Source organism: Drosophila bipectinata, chromosome 2R (assembly GCF_030179905.1).
Source record: "Drosophila bipectinata strain 14024-0381.07 chromosome 2R, DbipHiC1v2, whole genome shotgun sequence".
NCBI classification, from domain to species: Eukaryota; Metazoa; Arthropoda; class Insecta; order Diptera; family Drosophilidae; genus Drosophila; species Drosophila bipectinata.
Genome location: NC_091737.1, coordinates 20,209,494 through 20,232,371, shown reverse-complemented (window position 1 = coordinate 20,232,371; position 22,878 = coordinate 20,209,494). Strand labels below are relative to the sequence as shown.

At 43.4% G+C, this 22,878-nt stretch overlaps 4 protein-coding genes across 6 annotated transcripts; 3 read left to right on the top strand and 1 right to left on the bottom strand.

Annotated features, from left to right (window-relative positions):
* Positions 1 to 8,746: 8,746 nt before the first annotated feature.
* Positions 8,747 to 10,542, bottom strand: LOC108119225 (uncharacterized). The gene is made up of 4 exons (XM_017232308.3): positions 10,408 to 10,542; positions 9,725 to 10,116; positions 9,209 to 9,370; positions 8,747 to 9,138 (listed from the first exon to the last, which is right to left on the bottom strand). Exons 1-4 carry the CDS (start codon positions 10,412 to 10,414, stop codon positions 8,839 to 8,841), a joined length of 861 nt encoding a protein of 286 aa, XP_017087797.1. The 5' UTR covers positions 10,415 to 10,542; the 3' UTR covers positions 8,747 to 8,838.
* A 1,000-nt stretch (positions 10,543 to 11,542) lies between these two features.
* On the top strand, positions 11,543 to 13,379 carry LOC108119298 (uncharacterized). 2 transcript variants are annotated; one of them, XM_017232451.3, is made up of 3 exons: positions 11,543 to 11,654; positions 11,983 to 12,015; positions 12,405 to 13,379. In XM_017232451.3, exons 1-3 carry the CDS (start codon positions 11,651 to 11,653, stop codon positions 13,259 to 13,261), a joined length of 894 nt encoding a protein of 297 aa, XP_017087940.2. In that variant the 5' UTR covers positions 11,543 to 11,650; the 3' UTR covers positions 13,262 to 13,379. The 2 variants fall into 2 exon arrangements, with proteins under 2 accessions (XP_017087940.2, XP_017087941.2); XM_017232452.3 differs by lacking the exon at positions 11,983 to 12,015 and having other exon boundaries at positions 11,558 to 11,654.
* LOC108119297 (uncharacterized) lies at positions 11,558 to 15,448 on the top strand. The gene is made up of 2 exons (XM_017232450.3): positions 11,558 to 11,654; positions 13,528 to 15,448. The coding sequence occupies exons 1-2, from the start codon at positions 11,651 to 11,653 to the stop codon at positions 14,961 to 14,963; spliced, it is 1,440 nt and encodes a 479-aa protein (XP_017087939.2). The 5' UTR covers positions 11,558 to 11,650; the 3' UTR covers positions 14,964 to 15,448.
* A 1,933-nt stretch (positions 15,449 to 17,381) lies between these two features.
* On the top strand, positions 17,382 to 22,801 carry Mdr49 (Multi drug resistance 49). 2 transcript variants are annotated; one of them, XM_017232426.3, is made up of 8 exons: positions 17,382 to 17,538; positions 18,297 to 18,430; positions 18,495 to 18,688; positions 18,746 to 18,991; positions 19,215 to 20,791; positions 20,873 to 21,321; positions 21,379 to 21,987; positions 22,052 to 22,801. In XM_017232426.3, the coding sequence occupies exons 2-8, from the start codon at positions 18,332 to 18,334 to the stop codon at positions 22,799 to 22,801; spliced, it is 3,924 nt and encodes a 1,307-aa protein (XP_017087915.2). In that variant the 5' UTR covers positions 17,382 to 17,538; positions 18,297 to 18,331. The 2 variants fall into 2 exon arrangements, with proteins under 2 accessions (XP_017087915.2, XP_070134232.1); XM_070278131.1 differs by lacking the exon at positions 17,382 to 17,538 and adding an exon at positions 17,904 to 18,039.
* Positions 22,802 to 22,878: the final 77 nt, after the last annotated feature.

Genomic DNA, 22,878 nt, shown 5'->3' with positions numbered 1-22,878 from the left:
ATTAAATTAGTCGAGTCGGTAAGCGGCTTTTAAAGTGTCCAACTTGGCCCTTTTATCGTTGACATGGGAAGAGCTCCAGATTCAGATGCAGGATCCAGAAGTGCTGGCTGGGCCCTTGGGCATAATTAAATTCACACTTGGCTAGATTAATGGAGTTAAAGGAAATTAATGGAATAAAAGGAAATTACTTGTGGTTGTTTATTGATTTTGTGGCCAATGGGGAAGGTATAGTAGCTTTAATGTCTGATGATTTCTCTAGAAACCTGAATCTATGTATATTCAGGCCACAAAGGCAAATATAAGTTTTCCCGACATGTGCCTAGTGGACGTGTTAAGTGGCACATCGATCATTCGTATCCTCCAGCATCCACTGACAGCCGTGTGATTGCTAATTAAATTTCATCCTGCCCTTGAAACACTTGAACTTGTCCCAGTCGTTTGGCTAATTTATCGCCATTATGTAACAAATGCTAAGCACATAAATCGCCATTTAAGGGTCTCCTCCATGTCGTGGCGACACAACAAATTGCAATTATTCGTCGAGGCAACACAACAACCTGGCCGAGAAGTGGCGCCTCGACATTTTCGGAAAGAAAAACTTTTTCCCAACTGCGAAAACTTTTGTTTTGGAAATCAATTTAAGTAACTTTTCGCATCCCCTCTGTAGTTAGTTGTCGCAATAATGAAAGCTATAGCTGTTCTGTACAGGTTCTACCCATGTAATTCAATCTGAATTCATTAATCAGAAACAGTTGTTGGCTAGCGAACTGGCAGAGATTGTGAATTACGGAGGAGATTTGATCAAAAGCGACCGTACTCCGACAGAGACTTATGAATAGACTTTATAGACAAGATGAAAAAATGAGAAAAATGATACAATTGCTCTTGTTTGCTATTAATTTACGCGACAGTTACTCACCGCTATTTTCATAGCTTCCGGTTGGGATAAAAAAGAAAAATTATAAATGTCTTGAGATATCCATTACACTTCTGGCTTTGACTTTCTTTTCTTTTTGGCCAATTTTAATTGCATAATTTTTGCAACAGTTTGTGCCATCTGTCGTCTGTCACTTGTTAATTCAATTCATCAAACATAATTCGGTCATGGAATCAAATAAAATGCCAAAATTAAGATCCAATTAGTGTGGACATTATGAATATGAATGGTCATGGCCTCAAGTTTGTTTCATCCTCGCCTGACTGACTGCCTCCCTGGCAGCCTGGCTGCCTGCCTGCCTCTGGACTCACTAATTTTTTTGCGTGCTCTCTGACACGAAAAAAATATAAATGCGAATCCCGAAAAAATGAAAAAAGTATCAATTTACCAAGGGGACGAAAGCGAAAAGCGGGTGCGATGCGTCAAGGAGACGCCGCAGTTCTTCGACGGACTCGAGACAAGCCCAAATCAACGAAGAATCCTGCACCGGAAACAGGAATAATAACGCTCAGAATACACTGAGGAAATACAGTACCCATCTGGGATAAGAGTTAATCAAGTCTTACTATATTTTGGGGGTTAATTTATCAAGTAGAGTCCATTAAACAATAATTTTGTAAAGGAATAGGTTTTAGAATTGTAAAACTTGAAATAAATTGATTTTGAAAAGAATGGATACCCGGTACTTTAAGAAGATACAGAGCTGAATAATGGATGGATTTATACCCGGTACTTTTAGAGGATAAGGAGTTGAGTAATGGATGGATGGATACCCGGTACTTTCGGAAGATAAAGTGTTTAAAAAGTATAAGGTATCATATAGTCTCGTATAGAAATCGCTCTTAAAGTTTATAGTAGAAAAACAAAGATATACCCGGTACTTGTAAAGAAATTATTTCAAAATAGTACCGGATATCATATATATTTAGAAGATAAGAACTTGAAGTAGTATCGGGTATTATATGGTCTCTACTATAAAGTTTTCTTTGAGGAAGCTTTATTTTAGAAAGTTTTCTTTGTCTATAGTCTTAAAAATAATATACATGGTACATGTAGAAGAAAGATTTCAGAATAGTACCGGGTATCATATATTTCTATAAGATAAGAGCTAGAAAGAGGATCAGGAACCATCTAGTCTCTTCTACAAAGCATCTAGCCGGTACTTGTAGAACAAGAATTTCAAAGAAGTACCAGATATCATATAGTTAACCAACTTTTCCTGTTTGAATCCAATACTCTTGTATTTTTAGAGCCGTTTTACCAAGCTACCTCCTGGCACAAAACCTTTCTCTCAGTGTCTTAATTCGGGGAATCGAGAGGGCAGTAAGTACGTGTCTTGAGACATTGGGGTATACCATCGAGTGGATCTGCAGCGATGAGAAGCTCACAATGATTGATTTGAGTGGCGGGCTTACTCAATTGTTTCAAACTGGCCGAGTATTGGTAATGGGCAATGGATGGAATGGTTTTAATGCTTCTTTAAAAGTCACATGGCCAAGAAGACAAATGAGTGGGGTCATTGGGAGGCTTTATGAATGGTGGGTGGTGGGATGGTAGGATGGCAGGCAGTAGGCAGTACGCAGTAGGCCTACCATCCTAATGGCGCCAGTTTCAGTGTCTGTTGTAATTAGTTGATTACACAAGCCGGGAAGCTCCTTTTCACCACTCATGCCCCTTTTCAGCCTGTCACTGTGTTCTCTTTGGTTAGACGGAGGTTTTTGCTGTTTGCATTGCAAATGAAGTTGCCACACAGCACCACCTCCCTCCCCCCTGGGTGGCTTGGGTGGCGTTTTCGGTGGGTGGTGGGGTGTTGGGGTGTTGGAGCATTGAAGTGGTGTGCCGGTCGGGGTGTTGCCACAAAACGGACCTTGTGGTTGGGTTTGGGTGCAGTAGCTACTGGAGCTACTGCTGGTGATGCTGAGACTGTTGCATGACATTGCTATTTGAAAGCTCCTCGGCAGCCGTCTGAGTGAATGAGTGAGTGAGTCTTTAGACCCGTTCCCTTCTTGGCCATAATGATGTCGAGTGTTTTGGTCGAGAGTCGTCCCCACAAGCCCATGGAACAGGGTAAATAAAGTACTTGCCGGTTATATGTACATTCCAACTTCCCCAACTTCCATAACTTGAACTTTTCTAAAGCCTATGCATTAAAAATATTTCCAAAAATATACAAAAACTTTTAAAATATGCAAAAAGTTAATTTCCCTTCATTTTGGCGCCGTCTTGCAAATTCTCGAGATTTTTTGATGTAAATGAAGAAACGGTTGTGTTCTACAAGGTGGGTATTAATTTTTTGGGGCTCGGCTTTGTTTAATTAGGATTTTGGTCCTTTATGCATTTTAATTGAATTTGATATGAATTTTAAATATTTTTAGATTGCTTACAAAATTTAATTTATTCCAGAAAAGGTAATCCAATATTGAAAGTAAGACTTGGAATTGTCAAGCAGTTCTGTTAGGAGTATATGGCCAAAAAATTGGGGTTCTGTTACTATTTCTGGGAGTTTTTTTTAATAAAATGTTTTGTTTAATATAAGCTTTATAGGGGGTAACCTTTTTTTCGATATTAAAACCTTAAAAAATTAGAATTTTTTGATAAGTAATTGTTTTTTTCAAAATATAAACCCTATAGGGGAGTTAATATTTTTTTTTGATATCAAAACTTTCTAGAATTACCAAAATAATAATAATATTTTACAGCTCTGTTGGTGACAGCTGTTGAGTTCGGTTTAAGGACGTTCGACTGTATATACGCCGGAGTAACTTGTGCCTAAAATTTTACATTTTTTTTGGGCCTCTGCTTATTGAATTATCAACTTGCCGCAGCATTTTGACAAGGGGTGTTTCTGTGTGTGAGGGGTGAAGCGAGGGATGGGGGAACCAAGCTATAGGGGTGGGGGGGCTTTACTCACCGAACGAGCGACTATGTGAACCACTCAGGCGATGCCTGGATATATACAGAAAGTACATAGAGTTTTATATAAAAAGCGGTAACCGCAATGACGAAGCCAGGAACGAAAGCCAGTGAGCCGTGCCGCTTACATAGGCCATAAGTACACTTACCCACACACACATACATTAACATACATACAACATAGGGGCATGCACATAATCACTCTTACCGCCCACTTCACGTGCTAGGAACAACAAAGGGGAATTACGGCGGAATATCGAGGGAATGGAATGGAACGGATTCGAGAGTCTAAGGAGCTGCAAGAAGGGTGCTTTTGGGCCACTGGAGCGACAAAAAGTGGAAAATGAAGCTGTATGGCAGGGGCAGAGACTCTGGCTGTGCCACCAAACTTACCAAAGTGGCAGTAAATGAACCTAATTTCATATCGCACAATGACTACCCACTACAGTATATAGCTCAGATACATCCATACATACATACATACAGATACAGATACATTATACAAATCGAAACGTTCATTAAATACTCTTTCAACCTCCGGACATTGGATGGGAATTTAAATTGGTAATGCGACCGGGGCCGGACCTTGTCGGCTCCTCAACCGTTTTGGACGTTAACGTCCTCGGCACTATCGGCACACTCGGTTACATACATACAGTCGTATCGTAGATACTCTCGGTTCCACATAGACCACATAGAGTGTATACCATCATGCTACATACAAATAGGGCCCACTGACAAATCTACATGCCCCGTCGAATGCAGTGAATGCTGTACATGGCACTTTGTACATACAAAGTCGCATGTGCCTGTGTGTGCACAGCAAACTGCAAGATACAAGATACCCAAGCCAGGGGCGTCGCTGCCAAGGGGTTGGTTTTCGTGGTTAAGCGGTCTTGTGGTATATAGTGTTGAGCTAGAGCGTCCAAAGTGAAATTGTTAAATGATGGTTTACGTTTCAATGGGTGTATCTTTCGTGGGTTTCTTGGGCCATCATCATTTATAATCATATATGGAAATTGAAGATGGGTTTTGGTAAAAGGTTATTTGAAAATAATTGTTTTTAAAAAGGGGATTTAAAAGAGGGAATCATTAAAATTAAAAAAATAATTTAATTATTTCAAAATAAATATATAGAAGTTTTAAGAAAAGAAGACAAAGTAAAGAAAATTCAAAGGATTGAACTTAAAAAGTGAATATTAAATCTTAAAAACCATACTTAAGCTCTAATATTATGCATATTCCTAATATAATACTTTCCAAATACAAAAAAAGATATTTGTTACATAAAATAATATTTGAGAAATATAATTCTATTTAATTTAATTAATTTAATTATATTTTTATATACAAATTTATAAAAAGTTTAAAACCCTTATACCAAAAAGCAATAAATTACCTCTCCCATAAAATCTAAGCCTCATTTACTCCAAATACACCCCCTTTCGCAGTTTGAAAAACCAGTCCAACCCCCCTTGTTTCTACGCCACTGGGTATTCCATGGTCTTGCTTTTTGTTGAAATATGTATTTTGCGAGCCGCACAAGCTGCGCACATAGTGCCACCTCCTACCCTCTCCCCTAGCCCATATACCCCTCTTGGCACTGTGTATCTGCGTCTACCTCTCCGCCTCTGCTTTTGCTTTTGCTTTGTGCCTGTTTGGATGGCTCTGCTAGCGTCGCTGCTGCTGCCTGATGCCTCAGTCGACGTCGTAGCTGCCTCGACCGCTATTTTTATGTACCGAACGCACAACTACATGCACATATAAATTGTTGCCGTGGCAAAAGGCAAAACCAAAAACAAAAACATCGGCTCGGTGAGTTCGGTGTTTCTTGCCACAGCCACGTTGAGGAAAAGCAAAAAAAAAAAAAGCCAACAGGGTTGCATGCAACATTAAATGGACATGGACATGGACATGGATGGTTTTCTTTTCGTTTATTTTACATTTCTCCTCCTTCTCCTCTCGTACTATTTTGTTTTTGTAACTTTTACTATTCCTCTTTGGTGTGGCTTTTCTATTAAAGAAAGATTAGATCGTTTGCCCCCCTCTCCCATCCCCACCCAACGATGACTCGACCCACTCTCTTTCCCTTTCACTCGTGTTGCAGTTTCATTGTGGATGCAACTGCAACGGCAATGTTTTTGTTGCTGCTTCACACATAACTAATTGAATTATCACGCCTGCGGCACCAGATGAGATAGGAATGTATCTCATGGATGTATCTAGAACTTGTAGTACTCTAAATTCTCCTTCTCTCCTCATTTTCCTTTCCCCTATTTATTCATCACACTTATTTTTAGACGCAAACCAAACTAATTAGAAGAAGCGCCGTTAAAATCTTCGCTTCGCATATTTTTGAGCTCCATGCCGCCGCTGCGGCTGCTGCTGCCGCCTGTCTCTGCCAGCGGTGACTGCTCTGCCGGCATTGGGTTTTAAATTCAAGAAAGGTTTTCGGTTTCGGTTACGGTGTCGATTTATATACCGAAACGCCCATTGCCGCCAACGCCGTTGCAGCCTCAACTTCTGCTGATGAAGGTTTTTAAACAAAAGCCTCTCATTTCCATTTTATATACATTTTTCAGTTTCTCGTTTTTATTTCATTTTTATTTTTTTTCGCTTTCCGTTCTATTCCCTTTCTTTCTTCCCTTTTTTTTGTTTGCACTTTACTTAACAGGATATGCCCGAAAACGCAACGAGCCTGAAACCCTGGTAGAGCGTGGTCCTGGTCCTGGTCCTGAAACAACCCTCCCTTTTTGGCACGGAAGACAGCAACACCGAATCGAACTTTGGCTTTCCAACTAATTGTATCGCATTTGTTGTCACGCCAGTATATAAGATTTTTTTTCGCCTCCTATATACTTTCAGAGGCATATGAAAACCATGCCTAGCTGAGCGCGCACTTAGCCCCCACCCCTCGAGACGCTTCATTCGTTGCCACAGAGAATCCCCGCGGCCCATCCCTGTATCCTATTACGACGTACGGCCTGGCTGGCTAGCCAGCTAGCCTAGCTAGCTATCTCTACCGCCAGCAGATACAAAGATACACATACTGCAAGATGCCGGAGATACAGTGACAGCCCAGAGGCGAAATTTTGTCATTCCAGTCTCAGTCTGTAGGAACTCTGATAGTCGTCCCTGTTGCCGATGTTGCCGCCTTTGTTGGGTTTGGAATTTCGAGCATTTTCACAGTTATTCCGAGGGTTGCCGGCTACGACAAACGGTCCCAGCCAAAAGGAAGCCCAGCTTCAATAGGATGGTAGGATGTGGTCTCCGGTCCTCCGATAGCATCATCGCAGTTTCGTTTTAATATCTCTCTGGCTAAATGTACCGTTCAATTGTGCGAGTGTGTGCAGGATGTGAGTGTGTGTACACACACATGTGTGTATGTTTTGTTAAAGCAAAATTAAATTACAAGAATTTATATTGGCCGCGGGGGGGGTTACGTCCATATCTACGGGGTGGATTATACAAACATTTTACCTCTTCATATATGAGGGGGGGTTTTAAAATTATGGTTTTCCCGTTTTGAATACAAAATGTGGCGAAAAATTGCACAGTTGTTCTGGGAGGTTGGAGATTCAAATGATGGCCGGAGTAAAAAGGGGTTTCCTCTAAGAACTCTCTTCCGGAAATTGATTGTTTTTTGATGTTTATGATTACTGGGATGACTACTTTTGTGCTCAAGGATGTTGGGAGAGTGGGGTTTTATACAAAAAATATGCTAATCTTAGTTGCTAAAGGATTAATGTTTAAATAAATGGAAAAGTCTTTATAAGATCCATATTTTTGGGTGGTTAATGGGCTACTGCCAAGAAAACATCTTGGTTTTGAAACAAAATAAAAATCTAATTATTTAATAAGCTGTAATTTTTAATAAAAAATGGTAAAGTATCTTAGGTATCTTTTAGTTTAAAAATAAACTGAATCTTATAGATTTTTATGAAGTCAAACCTTAACTAAGTATCTTGATTGAGTACCTTAAGAAATGTGGAAGTTCTCTAAGAAGCCTGTTTAATTTTATGATAAAAACAACAAAAATCCAAGTCTTTCAAAAAATATTCCCGCATTTTTTTGGAAATTCCAAAAATTCTTCATCAAACTGGAGCCAGTTTTTATGGATGTTGTCAGCAGCGACGGCATTTTCAAGTCTTCTCCAAGATCTGCTTCAAAAAACCAGTTTTTCAACAAAAAATTAGTTAGTAAAGAAATACTAAAAACTTGTTAAAAACATAAATCTATAATCAAGAGCCATTAGAGAATACCAAATCACAAGCCTCCTAGAAGAGTCCTTCTAATTAGTCCCTGCAGATTTGAATCATAAGCCAATAAATACAATCTTTAAAGACCGCCTTTCCACGATGACTCACCAATTGCTACTTGCCACTTGCCACAAGCAGCTGGCCACGTCCCCAAGACGAGTTATTTGGTGGCCAACCCACCAATAGCGTTCGAGGGCCGTTTCTCCACCGACCAATCACAAGACGCCGGCTGCCGAAGAGCGCAACGAGAGAGAGGAGAGAGCCAACCCGAGAGAGAGTGAAAGGGCGAATGAGAAACAAACTCAAAGATATTGTATCTCTACATGCATTCTACACGGCGTGTAAAATCATGACGTAGAGCTTTGGGGAAAGCTCAGTAAAGTGAAGCATATCAAGGGGGGCTTGGGTGGCGCACAGGGTTTATTCAACTGCAGATACAATGTACATATTTACTTGCTGGTCTAACAGAGTATCTGAAAGATATGTTGGCATTGTGTCTGGATGGCGAGGTTATTCCAAGAATACCTACGGGAATGTTTTTGGGAGTTTATAGAAGTTAAGAGTTACCAGTTATTCTTTGTAGGTTCTTATAGACCTTGTACCCCGATTATGGATAAAAATGACTAATTTTTCATAATTTTCTATGAAACTCGATTTTATTTGAGACTTGATGGGTTTATAAATTAAAAGGCAGACGAATATTAGCAGACTTCCGTGTCAATGTTGAGTTTAGGCCTTGACGAGGACCTCGTAGTGATCCAGACGCACCTCCTCGCCACCAAATGGAATGTAGAGGCAGTGGTGGGACTGATGAATCTTGCCGGGAGTCAGACTGCCATGGTGATGGGCACGGCCGATGAAGAGTGGCTCACCGTCAGATGTCCGGCCGGCGAGCACAGCGTTTCCGGGCACGTTGCCGTGGCTGTCGTGAACCCAACCGTAACCGTATCCGGCCAACAGCTCAAAGTCGTGCTTCACCACCTCCCCGCCGCCGTAGGGCACGTAGGCACATCCTTTGTTGGGAATCACCTTCAACCATAAACAATAACAAATTAATTATGGGTTGCAATTTGTGATAACAGGTGAGAGGTTATATTACCTTGGCTGGCAGCATATCGCCCTCGTGGTAGGCACGGCCAACGAATATCTGATCACCATCCGCATCGTGACCGCCGACCACAGTTCCCGGCACAATATTGCGTCCGGAAGAGGAGACCCACACCTCCGGTTGGACTAGCACTTCATAGGCCTCAAGACGATGCTGGAATTTTAATGAAAATATTTAAGTAATTGGTTCTTAATGAGATTATTGTAGTTTTTAAAGGGTTTTTATTTTCTTTTTTATCTATTAGTCTTTAAGATAGAATCCTAATTGCTTTTTAAGGATAAAAAATAATATCAAATTATCCTATAAATTAGCCTGTCTGATATTTAAGATAATAAAGTTGAAAATGTACTGATAAAAAGGAATATAGAGCCTTAAGCTGATTGCCATCCGAAAATGGAGGAATCAAAATTTAATCTTGACTATTATGGGACCCCCCAAGCTATTTATAAAAATTTAAAACCCCCGAATTACACAGTCTTTTCGAAAATAATTATGAAAAAAGCTTACCTCCTGTCCGCCGTAGGGGATGTACAGGCACTGGTGCGAGGGATGGACCTTGCCGGGGGTGAGACTGCCCTGGAAATAGCCACGTCCTATGAACAGAGCCTCTCCATCTGCGGTCTGGCCGACGCGCAGGGCGAAGGGGGGCACTTCGCCGCCACTGGCCGGCACCCAGGAGAAGTGGTCGCCGGTGAGGACCTCGTAGTCGTGCTTGCTGATCTCCTGGCCACCCCAGGCCACGTAGGCCTGCTGCTTGTTGGGCACCACCTTGGCGGGCAGCAGCTCTCCATTGTGGTAGGCACGTCCCACAAAGATGGGATCCTGATCCGAATCATGGCCACCCAGGACGGCGCCACCGGGCAGACCTCCATAGACATTGCTGCTAATCCAAACGTAGTCTAAAGGACAAAAAAATAGACAAAGGTTAGTTAAGAATATCCACATATTTTTTTTTTGGGCCGCAACTGTACCCATTAATCACTAGCCAAGTCTGTATATATTTTAGCTATTATCTTTCGAGGAGATTAAGCTGGAAAGCTACCAAAGCTTCAAGGGATTTCAACTGTCAAGTTAACTGGCAAATATCGATGATACTTTAACACTTGTCACGGCTAATGATGTCACAATGGTGTTCACAGGAATCTCAAATTTACTTTGTCACACCTCGACTCTCCTGTTGCTTTTCTCACCTGTCATGTTGTGTTTGATTTGGGTTCGGAATGTAGTTCTATATAAAATAAAATATATGTGTAGATCCGCTCGGCTTGGAGTGAATTTAACAACTGGGGTTTGAATGCGGAGCTAGTTGTCTTTAAAGCTGTTTTTTTTTCTCCTTATCAGTCGACAATGCTCGGCAAACCTACTTTTGATAAGATATCTTAGTCACAGTCACTCTTCTATATATATAATTTATATATTTTTTGTCTGTGGGGTTTATTGTTTGTTGCCATCAGACAGTTGGTAATTTTGTCACTTCAACAGGTGTAAGTTAATGTAAAAAGAATTTCAATTGCCAGTGAAAACAGGAAGTTAAAAAGTATTTCTGCATCCATTTGTTTTTGAAAAACATATATGGGGGGGTTCTATTTTTTTTATCTATGAGCTATTACCCGGCAATCTTATCGCCGGTAGTCAAAAATATACCTGATCAATAAGTTCCCAGAAAGGCATGTACATAGGTACAAGCATTTATATGCCTGTCGGTGGATCAACAAGAACTTTGTTCTAGAAGGAAAAATAAGTCCATACATGAGGTCGGTTAATGCAACTTATTTTTATTATCTATTTATGAAATGAGTCTTTAAATATGTGAGTGTGAGACTGAGAAATGTGACCAATGTTTATTATTCATTTAAAGATATATCAATTTCATGTTTTTCTTAAAAAAAAATATATTATTAACCACTTGATTTCTGCCTCATTTTCAATTGTATGATTATTGGTTTAATCAGGGGGATTTTTTTTTGGCAATCGGTAGGCGTCATTTAGTTTATGGGTTCATTAAAATGGGGTTCCACCTGCGTGGCGTGGCCAAAAACAAAATTGGTTTTCATCTGAAACAAAGCCACCTGGTTTCCAATGAGTTCCCTGCTCCCTCAGGTAATGACTCATAGCTCTACTGATAATCAAAGGGAATGAGTGTTTTTGTTTTTGTACTGAAGCTTTTGGATTGATAAAATGACTGAAATGAGTGGCAAACAGCGATATCTTCAAATATTACCATTGGCATATCAATAGTGCATATATACAAGTGTAGGTCCTTATCTAAAAGCTCGATGACGAATCGTTGCGATTCAGTTTTTAACACAGAGTTCTAGGGTAAAAATATTTTAGTCCACAAACGAACTTCGATCTGTGCAGTCGTACTGATTGTTAAAATATTATTTAAAAAAATAAATACACAACGAGCTTTTATTCTTAAAATTAATCACAATGGGTGAGTAGCATGAGTAACCCTCGAAAAGTGTTAAAAAAATTAAAATATAATGTGTACTTGGAGTAAAAATGAGTTATTTTTTGAAATTATCATCATATTCTGCAAAATCTTATCAGTCAGGTGTACTTATTGGTCTTAAAAACAAAAAAAAAAAAAAACAAAAACCAAAAAAGGAATGTAAAAAAATTAACTTAAAAAGTAAATTCTTTAAAGTTTACTTTTAGGCACTCAAGCTATTGAGTTAAGAATTTAAAGAAAAACTTAAAAAGTTTTAAAAAAAGAAAAAGTGTTGAGTGAAAAACTGAGTGACCTCTTTGCACTTTTCCAGGCACCGTGCAATCAGGAGCAGTTGTGACCGTTGGTAGGACGATTACAGTGAAACCCCCCTAACAACTCTACTTAAAATAGAAAGATTATAAAGCTATATCGGTCATCAAAGTAATTTGTTGAAAATAAAGTATAAATTTTATTTTTTTTGATTAAAAATAATCAGATAAGTCCTATTTCCTTTTAATACTAATTTTTTCCATTAATGATAGTTATGTTGATTACTAACTTTTGTTTAAAACTTAAAATCTTATCAATATTTTAATATATTTGTGATAACAGCATGAATCATGAAAACTAATCCTTAATAATACCAATGATAAGTTAAAATTTTATCATATTGATGACCGATACGTGTCTGTTTCTCTCTGTATATTAGCTGCCAAGCTCATCCTCCGTCCATCTGGTCCTCTCTCCTTGCAGAACACACCTGGGTGCACTCGTCCCCCCACGCCCCCCTGCCCCCCTACGCGGTAATCGGCGGCTATGATGCGGACCGCTCACCCATCTATGTGGGTCGATCCTTTCACGAGGGCGAGAACCTGCCGGCCAAGGTCATACCGAGCAAGGGATGCGCCTACGTGGCCTATGGCGGTGCCGAGCACGCCAAGCACCACTACGAGGTGCTGGTGGGTCAGGGATTTGCCTGGGTGCCCAGTGCCAGTGGCGGTGTGCCACCGAATGCGGTGCGTAGCGGCACCACCCGCACCGGCGAGCCCCTCTACGTGGGACGCGGCCATCACGCCGGAAGCCAAACTGTCGGGAAGGTTCATCCCTCACACGGATGCCTCTATATTCCCTTTGGCGGCCAGGAGGTGCGCATCAACACGTACGAGGTGCTGATCTATCAGCGCCACGACACCTGGGTGGCTGCCTCGCCCGGATATATGCCTCCCGGGGCCGTGGTTGCCGGACACGACTCCGACCGGACACCCATCTACGCCGGACGGGCGCTGCACGAGGGCGAAATGCTTCCCGCCAAGGTGGTGCCCAGCAAAGGATGCGCCTACGTCTGCTACGGTGGCTACGAGATCCAAAAGTACAACTACGAGGTTCTCACTGGACATGGATATATGTGGGCTCGTTCCGGACATCATATTCCTCCAAATGCCGTCACTACCGGACGGGCTCGGAACGGAGAGATCTTGTACTATGGACGTGGTCACTATCAGGGCAGTCTGACTCCGGGTCTGGTCTCTGCCAGCCAGAGGTGTCTGTACATTCCGTACGGAAATCGGGAGATTCGTATCAACGACTACGAGATCCTTATTCGTCAGTGAGATGGAAGAAAGGATTTCCAAGCCATAACCATAATGCATTTGTCCTAGCCGAGATCAAAGATTGTAATTAAAACTGAAAAACCCAATAAAATGACTGTTAATTCCTATATAACCCTAATACTTTTGTTTATTTGTTCAATGATACTTCCGTACTTTTTAATCCAACCTCGCTAATCTATAACCTCTCGTATAATTTATGATTTTTGATAAGAAATAATCTGTGTGAAAGACTATAACCCTACTAACCTATTACTTCTCCCTTTCAGCCTACAAATGGGTGCAATCCTCGGCCTACAGTTCCATTCCCCCGGAGGCAGTGGTGGGCGGGAATGATGAGGACGGCGCCATGATCTACGTGGGAAGGGCGGAGCACGAGGGCGACATGCTCGTCTGCAAGGTGGTGCCCACCAAACAGCTCGGATTCATCTCCCAGCGCGGCGAGGCTCTTCCCAAGGACATCTTCGAGGTCCTGTGCGGTCAGAATCTGGCCTGGATCAAGTGCTACGACCATGTGATACCCGAGAATGCGGTACTCTGCGGACGCACCTCCCTCGACCAGCCGGTCTACATCGGCCGGGGGCACTACGAGGGGCATCTGATCATCGGAAAGATCTCCTCCGTGCATCGATGTCTCTTCATTGCGTACCGTGGAGCGGAAAGACGTTTGGATTCCTATGAGATTCTGGTGGAGGAGCGACGTGTGGTGGCCGGATGGAGTCTGCCTCCTCCGCCACCGCTAGAGGAGCCTGAAAAGTGTCCACTCACCCCACCGCCACCTCCCTCGCCACCGGCACCGGCTCCTCCAGTGGCCCTCAAGCCATATCCTTACCCAGACCTGGCTGCAATGCCATTTCCAGTGACGGACAGACCTCCGGCTTACACTCCTACACCGGATCCCATGCCGCCGGCCGGAGGAGTTCTGGTAATGCCACGCCCGCAGCCCACACCACCCGTGGGAGGAGTTCTGGTGATGCCGCCGCCACCGCCCAAACCTCTACCGACTCCGCCGCCTCCACCCCCGCCAGTAGCTGTCACTCCGGCGACGGTGTCTGTGGCCCCTTCATTTTCAGCTGTTCCTGCATCAGTGAGTGCCGTTGCCGTGCCCGTGGCAGGAGCTTCCTACACCCCTGCTGCCACCTATAATCCCTATGATGATGGCTGCTCTGGCTACACCCCGGCGGAATATGCCGGATCCTCGGGCTACGAGGTCTACGGCTATGGAAACAACTACGATGTTTGGGTTTCGGCAGAGCCGGGCTACGGTTTTCCCCAGGATGCCGTAGTCGGAGGCCACGACACCAACATGGCCCAGCTCCTGGTCTGTCGCGGTTACTACCGGGGTGTCCATGTTCCGGGCAAGGCGATTCCCAGCATGGGTTGCGCCTTCATAGCCCATGGAGGACGTGAGATTATGGAGTCCTCCTACCAAGTCCTCGTGGGACAAGGAAAATACCATTGGGTTCCTGGATATTCCGGAAGTATTCCTCAAGGAGCTGTAGTGGCCGGCAGATCCCCCCTAGGAGAGCCTTTGTACATTGGCCGGGGACACTACCGGGGCAGCTTGACCCCCGGAGTGGTAGAGCCCTCGAACCGATGCCTGCAGATTCCATTCCACGGCAACGAGATCCGGCTGAGTAGCTACGAGGTTTTGGTCCGGAGTGACATGTTTCACAGGCAGCAGGCCATTAGTTTGGTTTATTAAAGATGAAGGATTAAGGGATGTAGGTAAGAGCTGTATACGAAAGCCTACAAGGAATAATCCTAATATAATCCTGAAAACTCTGAAAAAAACACAACATGTACCTCCAAGCACTGAAAGTCATCATGTATTCCAAAATTTGTATATTTAAGGATATTATTTAACCAAAGAAACTATTTATGAGCAGCTACCTCTTTAAAAAACCCAAGTTTATGAAATATATAATGCTTATTTATGAAAAAATATTTAAACCAAAAACCTGTCCATTTTTTAGCACCAATTATATTTAAGCACATTTTCAAGTATTCTATTAATTAATAAAGTTTACTTAAAAATTGTATAATATTATTTTATAAACGAGTCTAATGAGTTTTCTACGCACTAATTATAATTATACACCTTCGTTTTCTTAAAAATTATACTTCATTTTAATGATACACCTGTTGTATAATATGTGGGTTGACTAATAAATGACTTGCATAAAGTAATCTTTTGTTTTTGTTTCTTATACCATGATAGTGTTAGTATAATAGTCTATAAACTGCATCTTGGAGATTTCCATATTTAAACAAAAAATAAGAATAGATATTCAAGTTGTCTGAGGAAGAAAATGACAACATTGTAACATTAAGTCTGAGATTTTAATAAAAACCATTATTGGCAATTATAATTATTTTGATATTTCCTATTAAATTTTTTCACAGAGCCCTATTATTTTGGAATAATATAGACAGTGAATAACTAGATCAAGAAACAATAGTCTAATTAAAAAATAATTAAATAAAAAGAAACGTGATTGTCACAGAATTTTATTTCAAAACCCTAAGCCATTGTTTTCTTCCGCTTTTGATGAGAAATTACATTTAGTAGATCTTTTAAAAGATATTTCAGAGTTATATGTACCACTAAGGCCACTATAAAATTGTATCACGTCAGATATTAAAAGGTAATTTCAAGACCGGATTTCAAAAAATGTTTGTATTTTCCGCAAGAACTATTAACATGTGGAGGAGACTTCCTTGAACCCCGGCTTTGGGTTTATGGACTTATGGATAAGCGTAGACCAGACCGGCATAACCCACAAGCCTATCCGTTATTGGTCAACGTCGAAACTAGATTTAAGTGAACACATTCTGGTTTTTTTCTTCCAATTCCACTTCCACATCCTAACGTCAATAGAAAAGATGAAAGAATCTCGGGGGAAAAAAATCTAGGTAAGAAAAGTAAATAACGACAATGTGTGCGTCATGAGTTTTTGTTTGTTTTATTTAAATGCACTGAAATAAATAAAAATCAATAATATACCCGAAGACATTACTGATATGTGAGTCAATAAAAATGTCAAAAGTTAAACCAGATTGTTGAAAAAGTGTCTTTCAGATAAAGAGCTCGAAAACCCAAACAAAACTGTTTTTCAAGTCTGATTGAAATTATTTCCCACGTTTATCAATTGATTTTGAAATTCATATATAGGTTCTGGCTAATTCCAGATAGGAGAAGTGGCCAAATCTTGACTATTATTTCATCACCAGATGTCTAATTTTCAAGTACCCGCCCAGGCTTTTATTATTGTTTCCAGTAACCTTGTCTAAATTGGCCACAATTTGCAAGAGAAACCAAACTCTGTTTGCTGTTTGATATAGACGGCAATATATATTCTATTTTATTGTGATTATGGCCCATAAGAGAGCTTACATGTTGGAGATTAGATTGGCCAGGAGTGGGCTTGGACCCTTTGGAATATTATGGGGAAATTGTGAAATAACTCTGGGCGTAAATAATACCGATTGATTATTTTTAGAATCTTTGATATTGGCAAAGGAAGTCAAAGTCAGACACGTTTTTTTTTTGCTCCGGTATTCCACCTGAGCACACCTGAGCTGTGGCATGAATCACGGCTTTCGCACGCGATGCAGATACAGATTTCTTCTCGGTTAGTCCCCCGATCTCTTGGAGATTTCTGCTTAAAAACCCCTCTCACAAGGGGAAAACCACGCGACGTTTACGTCTTGTTTGGAAGGCTTAGACCGAAAGATACTCTCTCTCTACGTAGATACAGATACATGTGGGTTGTAGTACGAGGGATATACCGGTTATAGCACTGATAACAAAACTGTTTGGCGTCGTTACGACTTGAATCGATTCGGTCTCGGCTATCTAATCAGTCTAATCTGCATAGACTATATGGACCCGCTATTTCGAATGTTTTTCAAAAATTTTATTTTTTTGTTTTTTTTTCGCAGGAAGATCAACAAATTGGCGTAAGAAGGCGGTTATGGTTACCAGGGGGACACCCGATTATACGATCGGGTTTTTATTGCACTCTTGCCTGAAATGCCGATGTCGGGCAGAAAAGAGACCCAAGACCCGAGGAGATCTGAAGCTGAAACCGAGTTATCTTGTTAACTTGTTCAGCAATTGGTTGTCCAGTTCAGATCGCGCATTCGCGGCCAACAGACGTAGTGGCCGGAAAAAAAAGGGAACTAAAATCGAAAAATCATATCCCATCGACGCGTTCTATTCTATTAGTTAATCAAATAATATTTTCAAGTGACCGAATAAATTCGGCACGTGCTGAGTAAGTGCTCAATATTTATAAAAAAAAAATCAAAAATAAAAAAGTGTATCAATCAGTTATCGGAAAGAATTTCAAGTGTTTTTTGTGGAACAACAACGATCTTTAATCAATTGCATTGTGGCTTTCCCATTTCAATTAATTTATTCATTTATGTACACTTTTTCCTCACATTCTCGCAATCGAACTAATTTCCTTAAATTGACTTGAGAAACAACAATGATAATAACAATAATCCAGCCCTTTGCATCTAGTTCTCCAGTTCTACAATGTATTCTGTTTAATCATACAATTTTTATGTAATGAATTGTAAATTCAAAGAGATATCTACTTTCATTAACAAGTACTTAAGTGTGATAAATGGTGCAATAATCGGTTGCATTAGCTACTGTAATGGTTTAGTTATTACGTTAGAGATTCATTCTAAAAGTTAATTATCATAAAGACAAGTGCTATAGAATAGCACTGGAATTTTATTTCAAAAACGTGTATAATTGAGAATAGGTAGTATAATCTCCTTTTTAAATCCAATAACTTTCCTTTGTTATAGAGTCCATTGACCTGCTCAACAGAATCATAACTTTAAGCTAGTTGTCTGAGTTTTATGGCCAACAATTTTGAAAGATAAAGAGCCTCAAGTTTAGTGGAAGTGTTTTGCCTTTTGGTTCAATTATTTAAATGGCAGTCGTTGAATTAATTACAGACCCCCAATTTAAAGCCAAGATATCAGGTTTATAACTTACGGCTTATTTATATTATAGGCTTAAGTAGAGGAATACCATAACCTCAGAGCACAATGCCCAAAAAGGAGGAATCACAGCTGCCCCAGGCTGGGGACTTCCAGGAAGGATCAGCGCCTGTTGATAATCAAAAGAAATACAATTATTTCGATTTGGTAAGTGGTTTACAATGTCTTATTAAAGAATAAAGTTTTAATTTAAGATTATTTGAACATCCAGTTCAGATACTCGACTGTCTGCGAACGCATCACCTTCGTAATCAGTCTCCTGGTGGGAACCTGCGCCTCTGTATTTATTCCGTATTTTATGATCATCTACGGAGAGTTCACATCTCTGCTGGTGGATAGAACTGTGGGAGTGGGCACCTCCTCACCCACATTCGCTCTGGCCCTGTTTGGCGGTGGCCGACAATTGTGAGTCCAAGGATAACGAGGAAATAAGGATTCCCTATTAATATCCTCTTTTTTCAGAACAAATGCCTCGAAGGAGGAGAACAGGGAGGCCATCATCGAGGACTCTATAGCCTTTGGAGTGGGCAGCTTAGTGGGTTCAGTGGCCATGTTCCTGCTCATCACCGTGGCCATTGACTTGTCCAACCGGGTGGCCCTAAACCAGATCAATAGGATCAGGAAACTCTTCCTGGAGGCTATGCTGCGCCAGGACATTGCCTGGTACGACACCAGTTCGGGCTCCAATTTCGCCAGCAAAATGACAGAGTGAGTAATTAATTATTATTTTAATTATAATTTAGTTTGTAGTCAGTAATGAATTCAGTGCAATTATAGTGCTGGTAATTGCATGCTTATTATCGCAAAATTAGCATATTGAATATGATTTGTAGATTTGTTCATTTCTTACATAAGAACCGTATCTAGATTTATTCTTCAGGTGTTACTAGGACTAACTAATTAACTAAACCCCATTTCCTATTCTAAACAGAGATCTGGACAAGCTGAAGGAGGGCATTGGCGAGAAGGTGGTCATTCTGATCTTCCTCTGCATGACCTTTGTGATTGGCATCGTGTCCGCCTTCGTCTACGGCTGGAAACTCACCCTGGTGGTGCTCAGCTGTGTGCCCTTCATCATCGCCGCCACCAGTGTGGTGGCCAAGTTCCAGGGCTCCCTGGCCGAGAAGGAACTGAAGGCCTACTCCGACGCAGCCAATGTGGCCGAGGAGGTCTTCAGTGGCATCCGCACCGTTTTCGCCTTCAGTGGCCAGGAGAAGGAGAATGCCCGCTACGGAAAGCTTCTCATTCCGGCAGAGAAGACTGGTCGCAAGAAGGGCCTGTACTCCGGACTGGGTAACGCCATATCCTGGCTGATCATCTACCTCTGCATGGCTCTGGCCATTTGGTACGGTGTCACTCTAATCCTGGATGAGAGAGACCTGCCGGATCGGGTCTACACCCCCGCCGTGCTGGTCATCGTACTGTTTGCGGTGATTATGGGTGCCCAGAACCTGGGCTTCGCCTCGCCCCATGTGGAGGCCATTGCTGTGGCTACGGCGGCGGGTCAGACCCTATTCAACATCATCGATCGCCAATCGCTGGTGGACCCCATGGAGGAGAAGGGAGTGAAGCCAGAAGAACCTAAAGGTCATATCCGATTCGAGAACATTCGCTTCCGTTACCCCGCCCGTCCGGATGTGGAGATCCTGAAGGGCCTGTCGGTGGACGTACTTCCCGGACAGACTGTGGCCTTTGTGGGCGCCTCGGGGTGTGGCAAGAGCACTCTCATCCAGCTGATGCAGCGATTCTACGACCCGGAAGCCGGTAACGTAAAACTGGATGGACGGGATCTGCGCACCCTGAACGTTGGCTGGCTGAGGTCTCAGATTGGAGTGGTGGGCCAGGAACCGGTTCTCTTCGCCACCACCATTGGCGAGAACATACGCTACGGACGTCCGGATGCCACTCAGGGCGATATCGAGAAGGCAGCCAGGGCGGCCAACTGCCATGATTTCATATCCAAGCTGCCCAAGGGCTACGACACCCAGGTGGGTGAGAAGGGCGCCCAGATCTCCGGCGGCCAGAAACAGCGCGTTGCCATTGCGAGGGCCCTGGTGAGGAATCCCAAGATCCTGCTTCTGGACGAAGCCACCTCCGCCCTGGATCCCACCTCGGAAAAGCGTGTGCAAAGCGCCCTGGAACTGGCCAGTCAAGGACCCACCACATTGGTGGTAGCCCATCGACTGTCCACCATCACTAATTCGGACAAGATTGTCTTCCTGAAGGACGGCGTGGTGGCCGAACAGGGCACCCACGAGGAGCTAATGGAACAGCGGGGTCTCTACTGCGAGCTGGTGAACATAACTCGCCGCAAGGAGGCCACCGAGGCGGACGAGGTCGGAGCCGGGGCGGCTGCTGGCGGGGAGCGGCCACTGCAGAAGTCGCAGAACCTGTCTGACGAGGAATCGGACGAGGAGTCCGAAGAGGACGAGGAGGTGGATGAGGAGCCGGGTCTGCAGACCGGTAGCAGTCGGGACAGTGGATTCAGGGCCAGCACGCGCCATAAACGTAAGTTCTAAATACACTGAGGAAAATAGTCGAACCCTAATGAATTACAATATTAATCCAAATAATCCTTTACTCTTGCAGGACCCTCGCAGCGTCGCAAGAAGAAGAAGGCCAAGAAACCCCCAGCACCTAAGGTATCCTTCACCCAACTGATGAAACTCAACTCCCCGGAATGGCGCTTCATAGTGGTGGGCAGTGTGGCCTCCGTAATGCACGGAGCCACCTTTCCCCTGTGGGGTCTCTTCTTTGGCGACTTCTTCGGCGTTCTCTCCAATGGCGACGATGACGAGGTGCGTCGCCAGGTGCTCAACATATCGATGATCTTTGTGGGTATTGGTCTGATGGCCGGACTGGGAAACATGCTCCAGACCTACATGTTCACCACGGCCGGAGTGAAGATGACAACGCGTCTGAGGAAGCGGGCATTCGGAACTATCGTGTCCCAGGATATTGCATACTTTGATGACGAAAAGAACTCCGTGGGAGCCTTGTGCTCCCGACTGGCCAGTGATTGCTCCAATGTCCAAGGAGTAAGTTTGGAGGAGGTCTTTAAAGTGGATGTCCTATTTACGATTTATATTTCTTAGGCAACTGGAGCTCGTGTCGGAACCATGTTACAGGCCGTGGCCACTTTGGTGGTAGGCATGGTGGTGGGATTTGTCTTCTCCTGGCAGCAGACCCTTCTCACCCTGGTCACCCTTCCTCTGGTCTGTCTGTCCGTCTACCTGGAGGGTCGTTTCATCATGAAAAGCGCCCAGAAGGCCAAGGCCGCCGTGGAGGAGGCTTCCCAGGTGGCCGTGGAAGCCATCACCAACATTCGCACTGTGAACGGCTTGGGCCTGGAGCGACAGGTCCTGGATCAGTACGTCCAACAAATCGATCGTGTGGACTCTGCCTGCAGGCGTAAGGTTCGATTCCGTGGCCTGGTATTCGCTCTGGGACAGGCGGCTCCCTTCCTGGCCTACGGTATCTCCATGTACTACGGAGGCATTCTGGTGGCCGACGACAAAATGGACTACGAGGACATCATCAAGGTGGCGGAGGCTCTGATCTTCGGCTCCTGGATGTTGGGTCAGGCCCTGGCCTATGCTCCGAATGTGAATGATGCCATCCTGTCCGCCGGTCGCTTGATGGAGCTCTTCCAGAAAACTTCCCTGCAACCCAATCCGCCACAAAGTCCTTACAATACAGTAGAGGTGAGTCCTGAAACCTTTCTCGTTTAAAAATAAAGGACTAACAAATATATATCTTCCTTGACAGAAATCTGAAGGCGATATTGTGTACGAAAACGTCGGCTTTGAGTATCCCACTCGCAAGGGTACTCCCATCCTGTCGGGCCTGAATCTAACCATCAAGAAATCCACGACGGTGGCTCTGGTGGGTCCTTCAGGCTCTGGAAAGTCCACTTGTGTCCAGCTGCTCCTCCGCTACTACGATCCTGTCTCGGGATCGGTGAACCTTAGCGGAGTGCCCAGCACAGACTTCCCACTGGATACATTGCGCTCCAAGCTGGGATTAGTTTCCCAGGAGCCGGTGCTCTTCGATCGAACGATTGCCGAGAATATCGCCTATGGTAACAATTTCCGGGACGATGTGTCCATGCAGGAGATCATCGAGGCGGCCAAGAAGTCAAATATCCACAACTTCGTGAGTGCCCTGCCCCAGGGCTATGACACTCGCCTGGGCAAGACCTCCCAGCTTTCCGGTGGCCAGAAACAGCGCATTGCCATTGCCCGGGCGCTGGTTAGGAATCCCAAGATTCTGGTCCTGGACGAAGCCACCTCCGCCCTGGACTTGGAGAGCGAAAAGGTGGTGCAACAGGCTCTGGACGAGGCCCGTTCCGGACGAACTTGCCTGACAATCGCCCATCGGTTGACCACCGTCCGAAATGCGGATCTCATTTGCGTCTTCAAACGGGGCGTGGTCGTGGAGCACGGCACCCACGATGAGCTGATGGCCCTCAACGGAATCTACGCCAATCTCTACCTGATGCAGCAGGTGGCCGGCTAAAACCAAAGCCTTTACGGGGAGGTACTTTAAGGATTTTAATTTAGTATGTACACTAGGCTAGTAGACAAAAATAAAAA

What these genes read in the sequence shown, in the direction of transcription:
- LOC108119225 (XM_017232308.3), bottom strand. An exon ending in TCCCCTACGGCGGACAGGAG is followed by an intron (nt 9,371 to 9,724) that starts GTAAGCTTTTTT and finishes TTAAAATTCCAG; the next exon opens with CATCGTCTTGAGGCCTATGA. An exon ending in GCGATATGCTGCCAGCCAAG is followed by an intron (nt 9,139 to 9,208) that starts GTAATATAACCT and finishes TTATGGTTGAAG; the next exon opens with GTGATTCCCAACAAAGGATG.
- LOC108119298 (XM_017232451.3), top strand. An exon ending in AGGAGCAGTTGTGACCGTTG is followed by an intron (nt 12,016 to 12,404) that starts GTAGGACGATTA and finishes CTCTCCTTGCAG; the next exon opens with AACACACCTGGGTGCACTCG.
- Mdr49 (XM_017232426.3), top strand. Translation starts at nt 18,332, where the DNA reads ATGCCCAAAAAGGAGGAATCACAGCTGCCCCAGGCTGGGGACTTCCAG. An exon ending in TTTGGCGGTGGCCGACAATT is followed by an intron (nt 18,689 to 18,745) that starts GTGAGTCCAAGG and finishes CTCTTTTTTCAG; the next exon opens with AACAAATGCCTCGAAGGAGG. An exon ending in TTCGCCAGCAAAATGACAGA is followed by an intron (nt 18,992 to 19,214) that starts GTGAGTAATTAA and finishes TATTCTAAACAG; the next exon opens with AGATCTGGACAAGCTGAAGG.